Genomic DNA, 23,134 nt, shown 5'->3' with positions numbered 1-23,134 from the left:
TCCATTGTAGATTTTGCTTTATGTTTTGGATCATTGTCTTGTTGGAAGACAAATCTCCATCCCAGTCTCAGGTCTTTTGCGGACTCCATCAGGTTTTCTTCCAGAATGGTCCTGTATTTAGCTCCATCCATCTTCTCATCAATTTTAACCATCTTCCCTGTCCCTGCTTTAGAAAAGCAGGCCCAAACCATGATGCTGCCACCACCATGTTTGACAGTGGGGATGGTGTGTTCAGGGTGATGAGCTGTGTTGCTTTTACGCCAAACATAACGTTTTGCATGGTTGCCAAAAAGTTCGATTTTGGTTTCATCTGACCAGAGCATCTTCTTCCACATGTTTGGTGTGTTTCCCAGGTGGCTTGTGGCAAACTTTAAACGACACTTTTTATGGATATCTTTAAGAAATGGCTTTCTTCTTGCCACTCTTCCATAAAGGCCAGATTTGTGCAGTATACGACTGATTGTTGTCCGTGGACAGAGTCTCCCACCTCAGCTGTAGATCTCTGCAGTTCATCCAGAGTGATCATGGGCCTCTTGGCTGCATCTCTGATCAGTCTTCTCCTTGTATGAGCTGAAAGTTTAGAGGGAGGGCCAGGTCTTCGTAGATTTGCAGTGGTCTGATGATTTGCAGTGGTCTGATACTCCTTCCATTTCAATATTATCGCTTGCACAGTGCTCCTTGGGATGTTTAAAGCTTGGGAAATCTTTTTGTATCCAAATCTGGCTTTTAAACTTCTCCACAACAGTATCTCGGAGCTGCCTGGTGTGTTCCTTGTTCTTCATGATGCTCTCTGCGCTTTAAACGGACCTCTGAGACTATCACAGTGCAGGTGCATTTATACGGAGACTTGATTACACACAGGTGGATTCTATTTATCATCATTAGTCATTTAGGTCAACATTGGATCATTCAGAGATCCTCACTGAACTTCTGGAGAGAGTTTGCTGCACTGAAAGTAAAGGGGCTGAATAATTTTGCAAGCCCAATTTTTCAGTTTTTTATTTGTTAACAAAGTTTGAAATATCCAATAAATTTCGTTCCACTTCATGATTGTGTCCCACTTGTTGTTGATTCTTCACAAAAAATTACAGTTTTAGATCTATGTTTGAAGCCTGAAATGTGGCAAAAGGTTGCAAAGTTCAAGGGGGCCGAATACTTTCGCAAGCCATTATATATATATATATATAAAAATAAAAACAACCCAGCTGTTACGGACCGCCGTAGTCAAGAAGCGTATATCCGCCGTATAAGCTTCCCTTGCCCAATACCAGCACCATCCAAGATCCCTTAACCCACCAGTCAATTGTCGAGACATCAGTGTAGGGTGGTAAGAAGCATATGACTGTTTATTCAAACACAATCACAAAGAGATATAGTGATACACAGGTGTATAAAATACATTTTTAAGAAACATAAAATCACTACGAATAATTAGTGGATAAATATTGTATATTAAAAAGTGTCTCAATTGTGATAGTAAAAAAACTGTAAGTACTTGAAGTCCCAAAGAAAACCACTAGAGGTCGCACTTACCCCACAGCAACGGTATCACTACTGGCTGCACAGGGTAAACCAAAAGAAGATCCCCAGATCTAGCAACAATAGTCCTTACGGACAAGAAGGTCCCATCTGAATATTCAAACAAAAAGGCCTCATAGCCTGCAAGCATGCAGCTGCAAGACTTATCCACCTTACCAACCGTTCAGTGTCCTCCAACCCTCTCTGCCAATCCCTTCATTGGCTTCCACTCACCCAACGAATAAAATTCAAAGTGCTAACAACAGTTTACAAAGCCATCCACAACTCTGCCCCCAGCTACATCACTAACCTGATCTCAAAATATCAACCTAGCCGCTCTCTTCGGTCCTCCCAAGACCTCCTGCTCTCTAGCTCCCTTGTCACCTCTTCCCATGCTCGCCTCCAGGATTTCTCCAGAGCTTCTCCCATTCTTTGGAACTCTCTAACCCAATCTGTCCGACTGTCCCCTAATCTATCCATCTTTAGACGATTCCTGAAAACCCTTCTCTTTAAAGAAGCCTACCCGGCTACTAACTAATAACGCTGTTTCTCTTGCTCCATCAGCGCATCCCCCACAGCTATTGCCTTTTGTATCAATTGACCCTCCCTTTTAGATTGTAAGCTCTAACGAGCAGGGCCCTCTGATTCCTTTTGTTCCAAATTGTAGTGTAACTGTAATGTCTGCCCTCACTTTGTTAAGCGCTGCGCAAACTGTTGGCGCTATATAAATCCTGTATAATAATAATAATAATAATAAATAGCGTAGTATGTAATATGTACATAACACACGGGAGCAGTAGTAACTCACAGTTCGGCCGTTCCAGTAGACGTCCAATGACGAAACGCGTAGGGCGGTACCATACGTTGAACGTCACTTCCGGTCTGCAGTCTGCTGTGTGTGGAACGCAGAAGTTCACCGGGGCTGCAAACACGTTCTGAGTTGATCAGCTACAGCCGAACTGTGAGTTACTACTGCCGTGTGTTATGTACATATTACATACTACGCTATGAGGCCTTTTTGTTTGAATACTCAGATGGGACCTTCTTGTCCGTAAGGACTATTGGTGCCAGATCTGGGGATCTTCTTTTGGTTTACCCTGTGCAGCCAGTAGTGATACCGTTGCTGTGGGGTAAGTGCGACCTCTAGTGGTTTTCTTTGGGACTTCAAGTAGTTTTTTTACTATCACGATTGAGACACTTTTTAATATACAATATTTATTCACTAATTATTCGTAGTGATTTTATTTTTCTTAAAAATTTATTTTATGCACCTGTGTATCACAATTAAACAAATTCACCAACACCTTGGAAATCGTCTTTATCCAGCCATACACTATACAATTTATACCGGCACAATTTTATTTATCTGCACATATTTGCACTGGCACTTTTAATTGCACGCTTTGATTCATGGTTTTGGATACACTGTTGGTACGATTCACATAAAAGGTAGCGCCAATTCCAACTATCTTCCCCCCACCCAATATTTGTGACCCCTAATTCTTAGGGGTTGGTTGGAGGCTGCAACCTATTTTTTCCTAAATCAATCTCTGAGAATTCATCCATAGTGCTGGTCTTTTTGTTTAATTCACAAAGAGATACCTCAGGGGACAATCCCCCCCCCCTTTTGCATAATGACACAGAGCGGGCTAAACTACGTTCAGTACATTGACACACAGACAGCCTTTAGGAAGGGCTGCAGGAGAAATCCCCCCTTCCCTCTAGCAGCTACTAGCGGACAGTGATTTCATTAACCCGTACATCTAATCCACATAAGCATGTGCCCCTAATAGACACAGGGTGACTTACACATAGGAGGGGCCGGGGAAGCTGGACAAGGAGTTTCCCAACCTCTCTAAGGTAATCTGGGTTCCACAAGCCCCCTGCCCAAAGTGACTCCCGTCACACCAGTCTTAGTCCCTAGGGTTCAATTAGAGTAACTGAATGTCAATTAAACATTCCTATAGACACACTCCTAAACCTTGAGTTGAAGCTGGTATAGCCAATTCAAAATTGAATAAGACTGGGATGCCATTAAAGTTCATGTGCATGTAAAGGCAGGAGCCTCATGTAAAGCAATAATGCCTTGTAGCAATACATGGAAATAACCTCAAATAATTTTTTAGAATGTCCAGTTTTCTTGTTTATACAGACTTGCAATATCCACTTAGGAACTTGACAGTACATGTGGCAAATGGAAGGAACAGCAGCCCTTGCTATACGAGTCACTCTCCTCTATACAGTGCTAACACTAATTAAAGACACCGCTGGCAGACTTGTCTGGATAGGTTTGACCTTCTGAAGCGAATGGATTCAATTTATCATACCACAATGGACTTCTAGCAGACTACAAGCTACAGTATATGGTCTTTGCTTTTACACGTTTTTGGCAAATCAGTAACATGGCTATTATTTGTATACAAATTTCAGCAAACTTTGGTTGGGGCTAAATATTTAACAATGAGATGGGCTGGCAATTACTATTTATTATTTCCTGATAAGTATCTGTGTTCTGTACAAGCAGGCAAAAGGGGGTAGTTGTGTTTTTACTCCCATATGCAAGAGGACTTAGAGTAAGGAAAATAGTAACTCTTCATATTCATAAAATAAATAAATAAATAATTTGGCTACTCACAGACTCTTTTCCCCCCAGTATTTCAATCCAGTTTTGTCGGTCATCTTCTGAAAAAGCCTGCATCGTTGTGAGAAGTCCTGGCCTAATAACAAAGTCAAGTTAAAAGGCATGTAAATCCTAACAATATTGAATATACCATTGATAGAGTTTTTTATGTCTGAGAAGTGCAAAACAAAATACCCATTGATCCTGTTAGAGAAATCAAATGAATTTGTAGTTCCTGTAGTAAGCTGACAACAAAGAGCCTTTGAAGAACTAAAATACTAGGCAGTGTTGTTAGCCCTTAAAGGTTCACCTCTGAACTACTGGACACATCCCTCTATGGTATGGAGATATGGAGAGAGGGAGGTGTACTGTAGTGCCAATAAGGAGTGAGCAGCTGAAGGTGACAACAGTGATCCTCCAAAGATATAGTACACCGAGTTTGTTGTTGTCACCCCAGGACAGAGTGCGCGTTACTAGCTGTATAACCAGGTAAAAACAAAGGGAAAAAAAAAAGAATGAAGCCATGATATCTGAGGATTGGTAAGCTGTAATACAAAACCTAAGTGGAAACTAATGCGGATTCACTTGCTTTTTCATCATGCAGAGGGTTGTCTGTTGTTCAAATAGTGTAACATAAGTTGTAAATGGCATCTACCTCCACAAGGTGGCAGTATATCTCATACATGGTACGGCCTCCCTTTGTTCCTTTCTTTGGGGTCATAGGGGTTTGCCTGCAAGTAGCACTTCTCAGGTTGGACTGCCAATTACTGGGTAGGCTCTGCCAGCTCTAAGTTGGCCATACATGGAGCAAATGTCTTTCCTGCAACCCAAGAAATTTGCTTGATTACCCCATCAACACAGACAGTGTTAATGCAGGAATCCCTCCTGCCGGGCCATTGTCTTCTCCCGGCGGGGGGCTGGGGGAAGCTGTCCCCGCCGGGAGAAGACCGTGAACATTAATAGCAGCTATAGCAGCAGCAAAAAAAAAAAAGCAAATCCTTATTTGTATTTTTTTTCTGCAGTCTCCCTGCTTCCTCTTCTTCCTCCCGGTATAAGGGGAGGCAAGCATTCCTTTAGAACAGGGCTGAGCTCACAAAATGCTGCATGGGGAGTGGGGACCCCTCATTCCTGGAGTACGGAGAGCTCATCCTCTGATGATGCACCCGCTGGGCTGGGCTAAGAGGAAATAGACCAAAGGGCATTGCCAGGAGTGTTCTGCCAAAATAGGACCAACGGCGCTGGACCGATGAGAAGTCAAGGACAGCGCTGGAGCATGGAAAAATAGACAGAGATTGGCAATATTTTGTTTATTTTTATATATGGGGAAAATTAAAAAGTAGACTACTGTACTTTAGCCAGTAGGGCCTCTCCTTTGAGAGCACAGTAAAGTTTTTATAAAGTTTTTAGGAATATGAAATAAAACATTCACTGTTTCATTAAAAAAAGCTGCCGTTCATTAATTTATCAGTAATTTCTCTTACCTGTCTGTAGCTTCCACATCAAAGCAGAACCTCCTATCTATAGTGTCTGTAGGCCGTTTTATGCAGTACTTCAGTAAAAAGCTTTCTCCATCCCCCTAGGACAATAAAAAACCTATTACTGGTCTATTGGTATGTCTTTTCAAAATCTAGGTACCATCAATTATAACATTTCATAGAATTCTCCTATCTTCCCCAAAATTTGGAATTCAAAGATGGGCGCGCACGCTCTCGGCACAGCTCTGTTGGTGCTATTGCACACAAAAAAGTGGCCAAGGCCTAGCCGCCGAGAGGCTGCATATTTGCATGCAATAGCGCCAACAGGTTAAGTACTTTCAGGAGCTGATTTAATTGATAACTGAGAAAAGGGCCTCATGCGCACTGGCTATTATAAAAACTCCAGTAGAGTTAGCAGTAGAAATTTTTTTTTTTTTTTTTTTTTTTTTTTTTTTTTTAAGCAAAACTATACTCCTACAAAAGCTCATGGCTCAAAAACGCTCATAAATGCCGAATAGCGGTGTTTTTCAGCGAGTGTTTTTGCAACTGAAACACTCTTTAGACCCACTAGTTCTGGGTTTTTTCAAGCCAGAAAAAGCCCCTGCCAAAAAACGCTGATAACAGCCTATGTGTGCAAAAAACGCTGATAACAGCCTATGTGTGCATGGACACATAGGATAACATGCTGGGGAGTTTGCTGGCTGCAGAAAAAAACATCTGATGCCAAAAACAGCAGCTCTAAAATCGTCCAGTGTGCATGAGGCCTACAACTTCTTCATCCTTACCTTTGTTCCAGTTTAACCACTTGCTGTTCGACATTTCTCACATACATTAAAATCAGCCTTTTGTTTTGCTTTGCTAAATTATTACCCCCAAATATTAACATTATATATTTTCTGAACACAGAGGCCATGGACAGTGAAAGGTACTCTTTATGGAGACATCAAGGGTCTATTAAACCCCTGATCCTTCCTCTGGTCTGTACTCCAAGGCAACCATTAAAACGGAAAGTGATGAGTCCTCATTGCTTCCAGCTTCATTTGTCACAGAGGATATCAGGAAAAGTATAGTAAAGTCTACCTCCTCTGAGGGCAGCTGGTCCTGCCGTTTACAATGGTCCCAGGCACATTGATGGAACAGAAGAGCCCAGGAAAGATGGCCGGGTGGGGTCTTCCAAGCCTTGCAAATGTAATCGGGCAGCTGAAGAGCTGCTCAGATAATTTTTACATTTAATATGATTGTCTGCGTTAAAAAAAAAACAATACTAGGGTTGTGGCTACAGTTGGAGCCATGATCCTGGTATAACCACTTACTCCCGAGGCCGTATATACAGTATCTCACAAAAAGTGAGTACACCCCTCAAATTTTTGTAAATATTTTATTATATCTTTTCAGATGAAAACACTGAAGAAATCACACTTTGTCTTTGGGAAATAGACGTATGAGTGCTGCTAGTATTGCTTCAGAGGTTGAAGGGGTGGGGGGGGGGGGGTAAGCCTGTCAGTGCTCAGACCATACACCTTACACTGCATAAAATTAGTCTGAATGGCTGTCGTCCCAGAAGGAAGGCACTTCTAAAGGCGATGCACAAGAAAGCCCGCAAACAGTTTGCAGAAGACAAGCAGACTAAGGACATGAATTACTGAAACCATGTCCTGTGGTCGGATGAGACCAAGATAAATGTATTTAGTTCAGATGGTGTCAAGCATGTGTGGCAGCAACCAGGTGAGGAGTACAAAGACAAGTGTGTCCTGCCTACAGTCAAGCATGGTAGTAGGAGTGTCATGGTCTGAGGCTACATGAGTGCTGCCGGCACTGGGGAGCTACAGTTCATTGAGGGAACCATGAATGCCAACATGTAATGTGACATACTGAAGCAGAGCATGATCCCCTCCCTTCGGGGGCCGCAGTGCAGTATTCCAACATGATAACGACCCCAAACACACCTCCAAGATGACCACTGCCTTGCTAAAGAAGCTAAGGGTAAAGGTGATGGACTGGCCAAGCATGTCTCCAGACCTAAACCCTATTAAGCATCTGTGGGGCATCCACAAAGGGAAGGTGGAGGAGCGCAAGGTCTCTAACATCCACCAGCTCCATGATGTCATCATGGAGGAAGGGAAGAGTACTTCAGTGGCAACCTGTGAAGCTCTGGTAAACTCCATGCCCAAGAGGGTTAAGGCAGTGCTGGCAAATAATGGTGGCCGCTCAAAATATTGACACTTTGGGCCCAATTTGGAATTTTTAGACATTATTGGCTGTGTATTGAGTTATTTTGAGGGGACAGCAAATTTACACTTTTATACAAGCTGTACACTCACTACTTTACATTGTAGCAAAGTGTAATTTCTTCAGTGTTGTCACATGAAAAGATATAATAAATTGTGTACTCACTTTCGTGAGATACTGAATATGGACAGCAACGTTTCCTGTTACAGTGTGGCTCTTTTCTCCTGCAGCATCCTATGGAGTGTCTCTCTACACATCAAAAGTAAAAACATACAGCCCTGTAGCCTAGGATGGCATGGCGCTCCCCTGCTCCTCCACCCACTATCCACCTAGCTAACAGCCTGACTGGAGACTGCATTGTCCACTGTTATGCTTTCCTGAGAGGACCAGAAGTTTAAGGAAACCGCACTAAGAGCAGGAGCCCAAAGCATTGAAAATTGTAAACTGCAAGTGGGTAAGATTTTTAACAAATAGTTTACTGGGAAATGTTTATCTTATTGTGCTCAATGTGCTAAGCTAAAAAACACAAAACGTTAAAGAACAAGTTCTCGTTTAAAAAAAGAAAAACTTCACATTGTTTTGCAGGTAAAAAAAAAAATGTGCATTTACCATTTTTTTTTTTTTTTTTTTAGGAGCCTGTAAAGCATTGCACTTGTGATCAGCAGATCGTGGATGCATTGTCACGCTCCTGCAGACAGTCAGTGTAGCTGTCTTCCCGCACCTCCGATACGGGCAGGCAATTACTTCAGTCCAAGAAGATCAATGGATTACGTGATCCCTTACCAGCATAAAGGCCGACGGTATTTATAGGCATTCACTCACAGAATTCTGTTCTTTTCAAACTGTGACAGCGGATGCGGGAGAAGATTCCCAGCCCACTGTCACAGGTTGTCGTGTTCCCCTCTAAAAACAGGTGGAACATGTAACATAATCCCAAAGGTAAACTTATCCTTTAATACCAACTGAAAGCAATGTACGTAACAGAATTTGACTTTGCAAAGGAGCTAATCAGTTGGGCTGCAGTGGTCATTTGCTAACAGAGAAAACACTGATAGGAGAAAAGAAATAAGTACAGTACAAGAGAGAGGAGCTCATCAGTGTGCTGCTTCTCCTTTCACTTTCTAGTCACAGGGTGGGGGAGGAACCAGATCTAAAAGGGTTATTTAAATAAAGCAGACAGGGCTGTGTTGTGTGACGATGCTGTGTAAATCTCAGGACTGGATATAAAGAATGTATTTTTAAGCAGGTAAAACAGCTGCTTCCCTATATGTTTCTCATCTGTGTATGTGTCTCTGCCAGGAGTTCAGCTTTAATATCACAATTAAAACAGAATTGGCAGATTCCATTTACTGTATTTAAAATGGTATGCATAACTTGGGAAAAGCTATACAATCAATCTGGCTATATAGGTATAATAGGATAACTTACAGCTTGTCAAGTTATTGAAAGCACATGAATCTTGCGGATAAGGAGAAGAAACTTTATTGGTGCACTTACTATTTTGCCTCCTGATCTATGTTCATAAGGGAACATTGTGAATGTGTTGCAATCCTTCTTATACATACAGTAGTGTTTTACCCAGCTTGAACCAAATGGGGCTGGTCCTATATTGAAAAATTGCAAAAAAGACAAAAAAAAAAAATACATTACGTTTCCCACAACAAAAAAAGATACAATTTAACACACTGATGATGCAGCTTAATTTTGTTTTGTTTTTTGTTTTATAGTCTATACATTAGGATGTAAAATTTTTTTTTCACTTACCGTAAAATCCATTTCTCTGATGTTAATTGACAGACACAGCTCCTCATCTTCTTGACTACGTGGGTTATGCTGCCCCCTACAGGAGTAGGACACTAGGCTGGAAAAAACTTGACTACGCCTATGGGGCAGTCCCAGGGGGTATACTCCCACTCTCTGCTATAGGTACTCTGCTATAGGCTATTTTGTTACAAGCAGTGTCAGAAGAAAAAGCCCAAACTCCATAGAGGGGTGGGTGCTGTGTCCGTTAATGAACATCAGAGAAATGGAATTTATGGTAAGTCAAAAATACAATTTTCTCTTTCGTTCATTGACGGACACAGCTCCTCACCTTCTTGACTACATCCCAAGCAGTGTCAAAACATGTGGGGTGGGAACAGCAAGAAAAAATACTTCCCAAGGCTAAACATAGCTAACCAAATAACATGTAGCTCAACCATAAAACAACTGGAGGAGATCACCTGAAACAAGTAAAAACACCCTCAAAGAGGACCAAGTCCTCTAAACAGCAGCCTGCAAAACCTTGCGGCTGAAGGAAGCATCCGCAGATGCCAACACATCCATCTTGTAAAACCTTGTGAACGCGTGCACAGACGACCAGGTAGCTGCCTTGCAAACCTGCATCGCTGATGCCTAAGCGCGCAAGTAGAATGCACCCTAACAGGAAAAGGAGGAACCTGATCCTTAATGGAATAAGCCTGAATCACTCTCTGATCCATCTGGAAATGGTCGCAACAGAAGCAGCCAACCCTTTTCGAGGTCCATCCGTGAGGACAAATAGGGAGTCTGACTTCCTAAAGGACTCCGTAGCTGCCAGATACACCCTGATTGCCCAAACCTTATCCATGGAATGCAAGGCAATTTCCTTAGGATGCTGAGGCCTGGGACACAGAGAAGGAAACACAATGTCTTAATTCAAATGAAAATCAGGGACGACCTTTGGAAAAAACGACAGACATGGACAAAAACCACCTTATCCCTGTGAAAGGTGAACAGCAAGACAGCGCCGCCAGCTCCGACACCCTGCATGCAGAAGTAATAGCCACCAAAAAGGCCACTTTCTGAGACAACGTAAGAAGGGGAACCTCCTGAATATTTTCAAAAGGAGGCTTCTGGAGAACTGACAACACCAAATTGAGATCCCACGGCGGCAATGGAGACCGCACTGAAGGAGCCAAGTGTCGAACTCCCTGGATAAATGTAGGCACCAAGGAATGTGTGGCCAATGAACGTTAAAAGAAAACCGCCAAGGCCGAAACATGGCCCTTGATGGTACTCAAGGCCAGGCGCTGCTCAAAGCCCCGTTGGAGGAAAGCCAAGATCTGAGCCACTGAAAAGGAGAGAGGGTGAACCCTAAGAGACTCGAACCACGCAATGTACATCTTCAAAGTGCGATGGTAAATCTTCCTAGAGGGAAATTTTCTAGCCTTTAAGAGCGTAGGTGTCAGGAAGGCTCTGCCAGAAGACAAATTAATACCCACAGGCGAATCCCTGTTCCTCAAACCTCCCAAAGAAAAGGTGCGTTAGTGCGTGCTAACATCTGTATGTGCACAGGCAAACCAATATGCGCCAGAATGCGAACGGATGAGCGAATGCGCGCGGCACATCCTGTGATAGATGAAGGCGCAAAGCAGGCTAATTAAGCTGGATCTGCACCTAGGATCAGTGCTGTCTCGTCTACAGTGTTCTGGGATTGTCCTGTTCCCAGTTACCTGCATCTGCTCTTGGAATTCTGACCCGGCTTGCCTCTGACTATTTTTGCTCTCTGCCTGCATCGACCCCGGTCTGTTCCTTGACCATTCTCCTGTCTCCCCATCTGTACCTGATCTGATCGCTCTGTGTATGACCCGGCTTGTCTGACTCTGCTTCTCTTCCAGTCCCCCTTGGAGCTACCAAGTTGCTGCATCGGTCCACTTACTACTGGGACATCTGCTTTCTTCTGGTGCTCTACTCAGCCAGCAGTTCTGCAGCCTGCACGTCCACTGGCATTCGTGCGACTCTGCACTCCAGCACCACCTGTTTAGTCTATCAGGGGCTCTGGGTCAGACGTGTAAGAGAGGCCTTCCTCTGCATAACCAGGCTCTACCCACCAGGTACGTAACAGTAGGAATCACGGATTCCAACAACCCTCTACCCTTCAGCACCTGGCTTTCAACAGCCAAGCCATTAAAGCCAGTGACTTTAAAGCTAGATGGAAAATTGGCCCTTTAGGACAGCAGATCTTCCCTGAGAGGAAGTCTCCAAGGAGCATTGGCGACCAGCCGTACCAGATTGGCGTACCAAGACCGCTGAGTCCAGTCTGGAGCCACTAGAATGACCCAAATCCCTTCTGCCTGGATCCTGCGCAGGAGTCTCGGCAGAAGTTTGAGAGGACGAAAGGCGTAAATCAGAGGATACTGACTCCAAGAAGCCACTAAGGCGTCTGTGGGGTCGGCTAGAGGATCCCGAGATCGTACCACAAACCTCTGTACTTTCCTGTTGAGACAAGCGGCCAGCAGATCCATCTCGGGAGTACCCCACCAGAGACACAAGTTATCAAATACCTCCGGATGACATGACCATTCCCCCTGGTCCAACGCCTATCGAGGTTATCCCCTTGCCAATTTTCCACTCCTGGAATGTGCACAGCAGAGAGGGCTGGAATTAAATGTTCTGCCCACCTTAGAATACTGGCTACTTCCCAAGCTGCCAGGCCACTTCTTGTGCCCCCTTGGTGATTGACATAAGCCACGGCCGTGGCATTGTCCAACTGAATTTGTACCGGGCACCTCTGAAGACGAATAGTCAAATGATCCAAACAAAATCCAGACAAAGTCTGATCGCTCATAGTTCCAGTACAATGAGTCCAGACCCCCTAAGCACAATCTGTGCTGAGGACGCCTCCCCACCCGGATAGGCTGGCATCCGTGGTTACGACCGTCCAGTACAGGGAAAGAAAAGGTTTTCCCTGACAAAGTGCCGGAGAACAAAGCCACCAAACCAGGGACCCTCTCGTACTCCGGCTCAACAGTATCAGATTGTCTAGAGACGGAGGTCTGGCAGAACCCGCTCGTGGCTTGCCAGACCAGGTCCTCCTAGAACCCCTGGCGGAGGCCCTGAAGGGCTTAGAACCCTTGTCTTGAGAACCTATAAGGGAAGAAAAGGCCTCTTCTTGTGAGCCAAAAAGAAAGGCCCCCCGTCTGTGAAGGTACTCCTTACCCTTGGAAGCCTGGGGAAGAAGAGTACTCTTTCCCCCTGTGAGGTCTTTGATGGTATCATCCAAGGAAGCTCCAAACAGGCGATCCCCAACAAATGGACGATCAGATAAGGCCTTCTTAGAAACCTGGTCCTCAGACCAGCATTTCAGCCAGATAATACGCCGCAGGACCACTGCTGAGACAGACAGTCAAGAAATCAAGGGAGCCGCATCCAAAGAGACGTCACAGACAAACTGTAGCCCTTGGTCCAACTGATCTGCCAGCTCCGCAAAGGCAGGGGGGAGCTGTTCCCCTTCCAGGTCCCGGCGTAGAAGTTTTGCCCACTCGGTCATAGCTTACGTCACCAGGGCAATAGTAAATACTGGCTTAAGTGCCAAACCAGCCACAGTGAACATTTGGTGGGTCAAGGCCTCCGACCTCTTATTACATAGTTACATAGTAGGTGAGGTTGAATAAAGACAATAGTCCATCCAGTTCAACCTGTGTAGGCGTGCGTGGCTGTAATCATCTCACATAGCCCCGAATGTTCTGATCCTTGAGATGCACGTCTAAGACTCTTTTGAAAGCCACCATACTTCCCGCAGAAACCACATCTTGTGGTAGAGAATTCCACAATCTTGTAGCCCTAACAGTAAAGAACCCCCAACGTTGCCTGAGGTTAAAACGATTCTCCTCTAATCGCATTGTATGCCTTCAAGTCCTCATGCAATTGCTTCGACTGAATAGCTTTTTCTCTAAGCTGAGATCCCCATTGAGATATTTATAAATTGCTATCATGTCCCCCCTCAGGTGTCTCTTCTCCAGGGAGAATAAATCAAGCGATTGCAGACGCTCTTCATAATTAAGGTCCTCCAATCCCCTAATCAGTTTAGTTGCCCTTCTCTGGACTCTCTCCAGCTCCAACACATCCCTCCTGAGGACTGGCGACCAGAACTGGACAGAATACTCCAGATGTGGTCGGACCAGAGTTTTATAAAGTGGAAGGATTATAGTCTTATCTCTGGAATACATCCCTTTCTTTATGCATGCTAATATTCTGCTGGCTTTGGCAGCTGCCGCTTGACATTGCATGCTATTGCCTAATCTATCATCAACCAAGACTCCCAGATCTTTCTCCATTTTTGATTCCCCCAAGGGTTCCCCTCCTAACGTGTATTGTGCTTTTATGTTTATAGTCCCCAAGTGCAACACCTTACACTTCTCCACATTAAACCTCATTTGCCATGTCATTGCCCAAATTTTGTCCAGGTCATTCTGTAGGATATCTGCTTCATGCTGTGCAGTTATTGTCCTGCCCAATTTTGTGTCATCTGCAAAAACTGATATCGAACTACTGATCCCGACCTCAATGTGGTTTATGAATAAATTGAACAAGGTTGGTCCCAGGACTGAGCCTTGGGGGACCCCGCTTACCACCTCAGACCAGTCTGAGTATGCGCTGTTTATTACCACCCTTTGGACACGCCCTTTTAGCCAGTTCCGTATCCAAGAGCAAACCCTGCTGTCGATACCAGCAGAACTTATTTTATAAATTAAGCGCTTGTGGGGAACCCTGAAAAGGGCACGCTCGCAGCAGCAGCAGCCATATCACCATCTGAATCAGAGGAGAGAGACAATCTGGGCCTCTTTTTAGCAGCACGTTCAGCCATCAGCATTTCCATGTTTGACACCAAGGTCGCCACTACAGCGGCCAAATCAGGCCTCAGAGGGGCCACAGGAGAACTGAGGACCCCCACCAGAGCTGGGGAGAATTTGCTGTCCTGAGAATCCATTGCTCAAGGTGACAAAAAACAACATTAAGCGCTTGTGGGGAACTGTATCAAACGCCTTAGCGAAATCCAAGTACACCACATCCACGTGTCTGCCCCTATCTAGCTCACAGCTCACCTCTTCGTAGAAGGTTAAGAGATTGGTTTGACAAGAACGCCCATTTGTAAACCCCTGCTGATTACTGCTGGTGATGTTGTTGTCTTTAGCAAACTCTATGATATAGTCCCTTATCATCCCCTCCAGAAGTTTACATACTATCGATGTCAAACTGACAGGCCTATAATTTCCTGGGATATGCCTCTGCCCCTTTTTGAATATCGGAATCACGTTGGCTTTCCTCCAATCCCCTGGTACATCTCCTGTCCTAATACTGTCAGCAAAGATCAGGAACAGTGATCTAGATATAACCTTACTGAGTTCCTTGAGTACTCTCGGATGTACGCCATCCGGGCCTGGTGATTTGTTTGTGTTAAGTTTATCCAGCCTTTCCCTCTTTCACCCTCTGTTAGCCATAGTGGCATACTAGCCGGATCTTTAAAGACTGGGTACTCTTCAACCAGAATTATTATGGCTTTATTCAACCTGGAAACCGGGGAGTCCACTACAGGAGGAACCGTCCTTTTTTTAAGGGAGTCCTCATAATGGTACCGGATTGTAAAATGCTTAGGAATTGCAAAAATTGGATTTTTGTACTTAACGTAAAATTCATTTCTCAGAGTTCATCGACGGACAAAGCTATCCATAAATCATAACTAGTGGGTTATATTGCCTCCTCCAGGAGTAGGACTAGGCAGGACAAAAAACACCTGGCTATGCCCATGGGCCATCCTCAGCAAATATATAACCTCCCTCTCTGCTCTAGGTAATCAGTTTAGTAGCAAGCAGTATTAGAAGTATCAGAACTCCATAGAGGGGTGGGTGCTATGTTCATCGACAAACTCAAAGAAATGGATTTTACGATAAGTACAAAAATCCAATTTTTTTTCGTTCGACGGATACAGCGCTCCATAAATCATAACTAGTGGGACGTCCAAAAGCAGTGCCAAACGAAAATGAGGGGTGGGGAAAATAACCCAGGGCTAAACATAAGAGCCCTTAACCAGGACACAAGAGCCTTAACCGGGTCACAGGAGCCCCGCCTGAAAAATAAATGTTTAAAGAAAAAACACACCTCAAGAGGGAACAACCCCTCTTAAACAGCAGCCTGCAAAACTTTGCGGCCAAAAGAAGCTTCCACCAAAGTATCAAGGATGAGCGCAACTCGACTCACACCAAGAAAACTGAATTTTTGCAAAATCTTACCTGTAAAATTCCTTTCTCTGAGTCCTCCGACAGTCGCCGCCTCCTCTAAGTCATTACTGTTGGGTAGCTAGGCATAAAGACTTAGTCAAAAGAACAAAGGCATTTGCATATACACACCCATGGGGGCTGTCCCATCTGGTCAATAAGAACCCCAAAAGAGGGGCGGGGGCGGCGACTGTCGGAGGACTCAGAGAAAGGAATTTTACAGGTAAGATTTTACAAAAATTCAGTTTTCTCTTACGTCCTCTGACAGTCGCCGCCTCCTCTAAGTCATCACTGTTGGGATGTCCCAAAGCAGTATAGACATGAGGGGTGGGAGACGCAACCGTAGAAAAAGGCAACGCAGTACCCACATCAGAGAAAGGAACCTTAAATTCACAGTAAGAGAACCTCTGGGCAACAGAAAAAACAATGCTCAACAGGAGCAACAGCCCAGGAAAGCAAATACCAACAGCCAGGGACCCATAAAAAAACAAGGGTCCTTCATGGCACTGCCGCACTGAGAACCTTGCGGCCAAAGGAGGCATAAGCTGATGCCAGAACATCTAATTTGAAGAATTTGGAAAAAGTGTGCACCGACAACCAAGTCGCAGCCTTGCACACCTGGGCCACGAGGCCCGATGCCAATAGGCCCAGGACACACTCACCGATCTGGTAGAGTGCGCCTTAACAGGGAAGGGTGGAACCCGTTCCTTCAAAGCATAAGCCTGTTCAATGGTCTGTCTGATCCATTTAGCAATAGTCGCTGCGGATGCAGCCATGCCCTTCCGAGGTCCCTCGGGAAGGACAAAGAGGGAATCCGTTTTCCGAAAAGATTCCGTAGACGACAGGTAAACCCTGATCGCCCTGACAACATCCAAGGAATGCAGAGCAACCTCCTTAGGATGCTTAGGCTTCGTACAAAGCGAAGGTAGGACAATGTCCTCATTAATGTGGAACTCAGAGACCACCTTAGGAAGAAAGGAGGGATGCGGACGCAAAACCACCTTATCCCAGGGAATCACCAAGTACGGAGAACGGCAAGATAACGCTGCCAGTTCTGACACCCTGCGAGCCGAAGTGATCGCCACCAAAAAGGCAACCTTCTTAGACAGCAGAGGCAACGATATTTCCCGAATGTTTTCAAAGGGAGCACGCTGTAACACGGACAGAACCAAGTTCAAGTCCCATGGAGGTAGGGGCTCCTTCCTGGGAGGAGCCAAATGCCGCACACCTTGAATGAAGGTGCGAACCAGGGAATGAGACGCCACAGGGCGTTGGAAAAGAATAGCCAGTGCGGACACCTGGCCCTTCATCGTGGCCAGCGCCAGGCGCTGGTCCACACCAGACTGGAGGAAGGCCAACACTCTCGACACTGAGTACGAGCGAGGGGAGAACCCCCTGGACTCACACCAGGCGAAATAAGCCTTCCAGGTACGGTAATAGATTTTACCAGAGGATGTTTTTCTAGCCCTGACAAGGGTAGGAATGACCTCAGAGGAGAGACCCCTGTCCTTCAGGACCTGGGTCTCAACAGCCAGGCCGTTAAAGCCAAGGACTGTAAAGCAGGATGGAAGATCGGACCCTGAGACAGGAGATCTTCCCGCAGAGGCAGCCGCCACGGAGGCGCCACTGCCAGGTGAACAACGTCGGCGTACCAGGACCGGCGTGGCCAGTTCGACGCCACCAGAATCACCGGATGCGGTTCCGAGACTAACCTGCGGATGAACCTGGATAGCAACTGAATCGGGGGAAAGGCATACATCAGACGATACTGATGCCAAGGGGCTACCAACGCATCCGAGGCGTCCGCCAGCTGATCGGGCGTTCTTACCACGAACCTTTCCACCTTTCGATTTAGCCGGGATGCGAACAGATCCACGTCCGGGGATCCCCACCTCGCACACAGCATTTGGAAGACCTCCGGGTGTAGGGACCATTCCCCCTGGTCCAGGGTCTGGTGGCTCAGATAGTCGGCCTGCCAATTCTCCACACCCGGAATGTGAACTGCCGAGATCGCCGGGACATGAGTCTCGGCCCAAGACAGAATGTCGGTCACCTCCCGGGCCGCCCGAGCACTCCTGGTGCCCCCTTGGTGGTTGATGTAAGCCATCGCGGTAGCATTGTCCGTCTGTACCCGGACAGGACGGCCCCGAAGACGGTCCGACCACTGGAAATGACAGTTTTATCGCTCGCAATTCCAGCACATTTATCTGGGGGAGGACTCCTCCTCCGACCAAGTGCCCTGGGTAGACAGGTGCCCAGTACTCCACCCCAGCCCGACAGGCTGGCATCCGTGGTAATCATTGTCCACACCAACAGACGGAAGGACTTGCCTTCCGCCACCGACGGGGACTGGAGCCACCACAGAAGAGCCAATCTGGTCTGACGACTCAAGGAGACACACAGATCCAGGGACTGAGGCAGTCTGTCCCACCTGTCCAGGATCTCCACTTGGAGAGCCCGCGTGTGAAACTGAGCAAAGGGTATCGCGTCGAAGGCCGAAACCATCAACCCCAGGCCCCGCATAAAGGCCCTGAGTGACGAGGACGGGCTGTCCCTGAGGGACCTGATCTCGTCCCGCAAAGTCCGGAGTTTGTCCTCCGGCAAGAACACCTTTGCCTGAGCAGAGTCCAGAATCATTCCCAGATAGGGAAGACGAACCGATGGAGACAACGTCGATTTCTGAACATTGATGGTCCATCCGAACTCCTGTAGCGTCTGCACCGTGGTGGACAGATCGCGCACTAGGTCCTGGCTGGCACGCGATCTCAGAAGTAGATCGTCCAGGTAACCCAAGACCGCAATGCCCTGAGCCCTAAGCAGGCCCAGAACTGGCGCCAACACTTTGGTAAAAACCCTTGGTGCCGAAGCGAGACCGAAAGGTAACGCCACAAACTGGTAGTGGTCCTCTGCGATAGCAAAACAAAGGTACCGCTGATGACCTTCGAAAATGGGGATGTGCAGGTACGCATCTTTCAGATCTATCGAGTCCAGGAATTCTCCTGGACTCAAGGAGGCCACCGAATGGAGGGACTCCATACGGAACTTCCGAACACGCACAAAGTGGTTCAGCGCTTTCAGGTCCAGAATAGGACGCACTTTGCCCTCCTTTCTGGGCACAGTAAACAGATTTGAATAAAACCCCCGAAACCGGTCCCGATGAGGCACCGGGACAATCACCCCCTGAGCGAGAAGGTCCTGCACCGCTTGATGCAGGTCCTGCAGACGCCCCGGAGGCAACTGAAGATTTGAGGGAAAGAATCTTGTATCCCGATCGAACGATTTCCAGAACCCACCTGTCCGATACCCGGAGCAGCAAAGGTTGGAGGAAACCGCGCAAACGTCCCCCACCCCTGCAATGGGTGAGGGCGCCCCTTCAGGCAGAGGCGGAATGACCCGCCGAGCCGGCATTGCCGGACTTCTGCTTACCCGCCCAAGGCTTCTTCTGACTGCCCTGGGCCTTGAAGGGCTTGCGCTTGGATTGGTTCCGAAAGGCACGAAAGGACCCCTGAGTGGATCTAGGTGCAGAACCCCGCTTGCCTCGAATGGACTTGTTCTTTGGGTTCTGGGGCAGCATGGTGCTCTTGCCCCCCATGACGCCTTTTACCAGGGTATCCAACGCCTCGCCAAAAAGGCGAGAGCCAGCATAGGGAAAATCAGCAACTGTTTTCCGTGAGCACTGGTCAGCCGACCAGCTCTTCAGCCATATCAGTCGCCGGTTAAGTACCGAGACACTAGAGAGGCGTGCTACTAAAGGGGCCTCGTTCAAGGCCGCATCACACAGATACATGATTCCCTGGTGGATTTGATCCACCATTTCCAGCCGGGCAGGCGGAACATCATCAGACACAAGGTTGCTCCTAAGCACCTTAGTCCAATCAGCCACCGCCTGAGCCACCGAAACGGACACGAAAACGGGTCTGAGTAACGAGCCCACCACCGTATAGGAATGGCGGGCTAGAGACTCCAACCATCGGTCCGTGGGATCCCGGAAAACCGGGGTATCCTCAGAAGGAACCAAGGTAGCCTTGTTTAACACGGCCACAATGTGATCTACCTGTGATCTACCTGTGGAGGCACACACCATCGTGATTCCGTAGCCGGTGCAAAAGGATAAAGCAATTTGAACCGACTAGGCACCAGGAATGGACGTTTTAACGTGTGCCACATTTCATTAACAGTGTAATGAAACTCAGCGGGGCAGGGAAAAACCTGCGCCAACTTGCGGGTCCCTGTGCGTCCCAAATAAGGACACAACGCCCGGAGGACAGGGCTCATCCTCCAAATGTAGTGTTTCCTTAACAGTAACGATTAATTCATCCATGGTCACCCGCTCTTCAGGCGACCCCGGGGAAGAGGTATCAACCCCTTCCACCTCTGCCTCCCCCTCAGACCCCAGCAGGTCCAAGGATGAGCGAGACCCTGAAAAGGGCACGCTCGCAGCAGCAGCAGCCATATCACCATCTGAATAAGAGGAGAGAGACAATCTGGGCCTCTTTTTAGCAGCACGTTCAGCCATCAGCATTTCCATGTTTGACACCAAGGTCGCCACTACAGCGGCCAAATCAGGCCTCAGAGGGGCCACAGGAGAACTGAGGACCCCCACCAGAGCTGGGGAGAATTTGCTGTCCTGAGAATCCATTGCTCAAGGTGACAAAAAACAACAGTGCAATAAAGTTAGTACTGTCCCTTTAAGAGCGCCGCGGAGTGCGCAGCCCACCGCTTCAGCTACAGTGACAAAGACCCCCAAACAGGAGAGAAAAAAACGGAGCCAGAAATGACAATACAGAAAGATATTGAGAGCAATAACCTGCAGAGCCCCGCAGAGTGTTGCCACTGAGTGTCCTGCTTCAGAGGAAAAGGAAGTGCTGCTAGAGTAGGCTGAACTTATAGGCTGCATGACCCAGGGAAAATGGCTGCCCCATAGGATTGCATGGGAGGCCTCCGCCAAAATGGCCGCCGGACATGCGGTCGGAACGATCGTTCGGCTACCGCAAAATGGCGGCGGATGGCTCCAAAAACAGCATGTAGATTGCCCATAGAGAAGCCAAACATGCCTGCCCATACCTAAAATGGCGGACCGCGTGGATTTACCCTGCTGCGGCCGCCACACACACAGTCTGCACCCCCAACAAGCACAGAAGTGACACAGGGAAGGGGACCCCCAAAAACATACAGCACCGCAGCGCATGCACAAGCGATCCCCGCAGGGACCGCATCAGGCAGTCACACAGGTACAGACATGGGGGACACACAGCAACACAGGACTGCCACCCCAGACAGAGGCCCCAAACAGAAGTACTTACCTGTACCAGATGGCGTGGGGTGCCTCTATGAACGGAAAGCCGCTGTCTTCATATGACAGGGAGTGCCGTTTGCCAGGGACATGACACTGCAGCATCGCAGATGTGTCCTGTGAGGTAGCCACCTCACGGCTGCATCCCTGCTGCGAACAGGGATGGGTTGTTCATAGTGCCAGGGCAAACCATAGCCGAACGCTCGATGGCGGGCTGGGGGTCCATCTGACCCTCTGCCCTGGGGAACCAGGGCGGTCAGTCCGAATCCCAGCACCGCATGATCCATCTTCATCCGAAGAATCGACTAAAACTAAAGCTGACAAAATAAACAGCTAGTAAAGTAAGAGAAAACTGACATTTTCAAAAGAAAATCAAATAAAAAAGAAGATTAGATAGGCTGAGACTGTAGCCCCAGCACAGGGAAGCCTAACTACTCCTGATGCTAGGCAGATTAAAACTGAGTTGGGAGTGGTCACTGCAGGGGGGTATTGACCAGATGGGACAGCCCCCATGGGTGTGTATATGCAAATGCCTTTGTTCTTTTGACTAAGTCTTTATGCCTAGCTACTCCTGCGGAGCGGAAGTCAATACCCAACAGTGATGACTTAGAGGAGGTGGCGACTGTCGGAGGACGCAAGAGAAATGACGCTTTCCACCTACGATGGTATATCTTGCTGGAAGACTACTTCCTCGTCTTCACCATACAGTTGTAGGGATCACGGATCCAGACAGACCTCTATCCCTCAGTACCTGGCTTTCAATAGCAAAGCCATTAAATCCAGCAACTGTAAAGCAGGATGGTAGATCAGCCCTTGGGAACAACTGGTCTCTGAGAGGAAGCCCCCAAGGGACATTTACAGCCACCAGGATGATAGGAAGATCCTCCCTCTTGATTCCTCGCAGGAACTGCGGAAGAAGGCTTAGCCGAGGATGATACTGGCTTTACTGTGGCCCTTGGCCACCTGCGGAGTCTGTCATAGGATCCCGTGATCTCGTCACGAACTCTGGTATCCTTCTGTGGAGTCTAACCTGCTAAAGGAACTGCTTGTAGGACTGTGCAAACAGAACTGTCTTGAAGGTGAATACCACCAGACTCAGAACCTGTGCACAAAATGAGTAAGAGAACTATCTGTGTGACAGCAGAGTTAAAACCAGATCTACAGTAGGTAAATCAATGCCCTGGACAGGGATAGGGAGGACCCTAGATAGTTCAGACATCACCTGAACCTTTGCAGGAATTAAATCCGCACAAGGAGACTCAGGACCTACAAAACCAGAAAAGGACAAGCTTTGTCCCCCTTTCTGGGTACCCACAAAAGAAACATTTTGCGGCTCTCCTTGATGCTAAGGAAGTCCACGGGGCCGGAAACCAGCGAAGATGCCCCCCACCCCAATAATGGGTGAGGGAAGACTCTCATGCGGAAGGAGTCTTGTCTGCTGGTCCGGGAAAGCTAGCTCTTGTATTACCCGACCAAGAATGTTTGGAACCTCTCGGGGAAGATTTAAAAGATCTATTTCCCTTTATTCTCTGTCCCAGAAACACAAAATAATTTTCTATGGGCTGAGAAGGAGGGTCCCCATCTGCGACGAGGCTCCTTCCCTTTCCTTGACTGTGGCAGGAAGGTGCTCTTCTCCCCCAAGGTACCCTTAATTATGTCATCCAGGCTAGCCCCAAACAAGCGATCGCCTTGAAAGGGCAGATCAATGAGAGCTTTCTTAGAGGCTTGGTCGCGCCTAATCGCCACCACTGAAACAAAGTTTGGACAGCACAGGAGCTGTATCCAAAGCTGCATCACAAATAAACTGCAGCACATGGACCAACTGGTCCGCTAAATCAACATAAGCAGCGGGGACCTGCTCACCCCCCCCCCCACCCCACCCCCCAGGCCCTGGCGCAAATGCTTGGCCCATTCAGTTAGGGTCTAAGACAACAGGGCGGAGGCAAAGACTGGCCACATTGCCGAACCAGCCATGGTAAACATG

General features: G+C 47.3%; 1 protein-coding gene across 2 annotated transcripts in view; it reads right to left on the bottom strand.

The window, feature by feature from the left end:
• ARHGAP10 (Rho GTPase activating protein 10) overlaps nucleotides 1-23,134 on the bottom strand; it is a 704,315-nt gene that overhangs the window by 362,092 nt on the left and 319,089 nt on the right. For both annotated transcript variants that reach the window (XM_082261305.1, XM_082261306.1), the window contains 3 exons: nucleotides 9,340-9,446; nucleotides 5,620-5,714; nucleotides 4,154-4,235 (listed from right to left, as the gene is read on the bottom strand). In XM_082261305.1, the coding sequence (XP_082117431.1) occupies nucleotides 4,154-4,235; nucleotides 5,620-5,714; nucleotides 9,340-9,446 (284 nt within the window). The remainder of the gene's footprint in view (nucleotides 1-4,153; nucleotides 4,236-5,619; nucleotides 5,715-9,339; nucleotides 9,447-23,134) is intronic.

This window comes from Pelophylax lessonae (genome assembly GCF_965119305.1).
Source record: "Pelophylax lessonae genome assembly, chromosome: 1".
In the NCBI taxonomy this organism is placed as follows: domain Eukaryota; kingdom Metazoa; phylum Chordata; class Amphibia; order Anura; family Ranidae; genus Pelophylax; species Pelophylax lessonae.
This window is presented reverse-complemented; position numbering and strand designations above follow the sequence as displayed.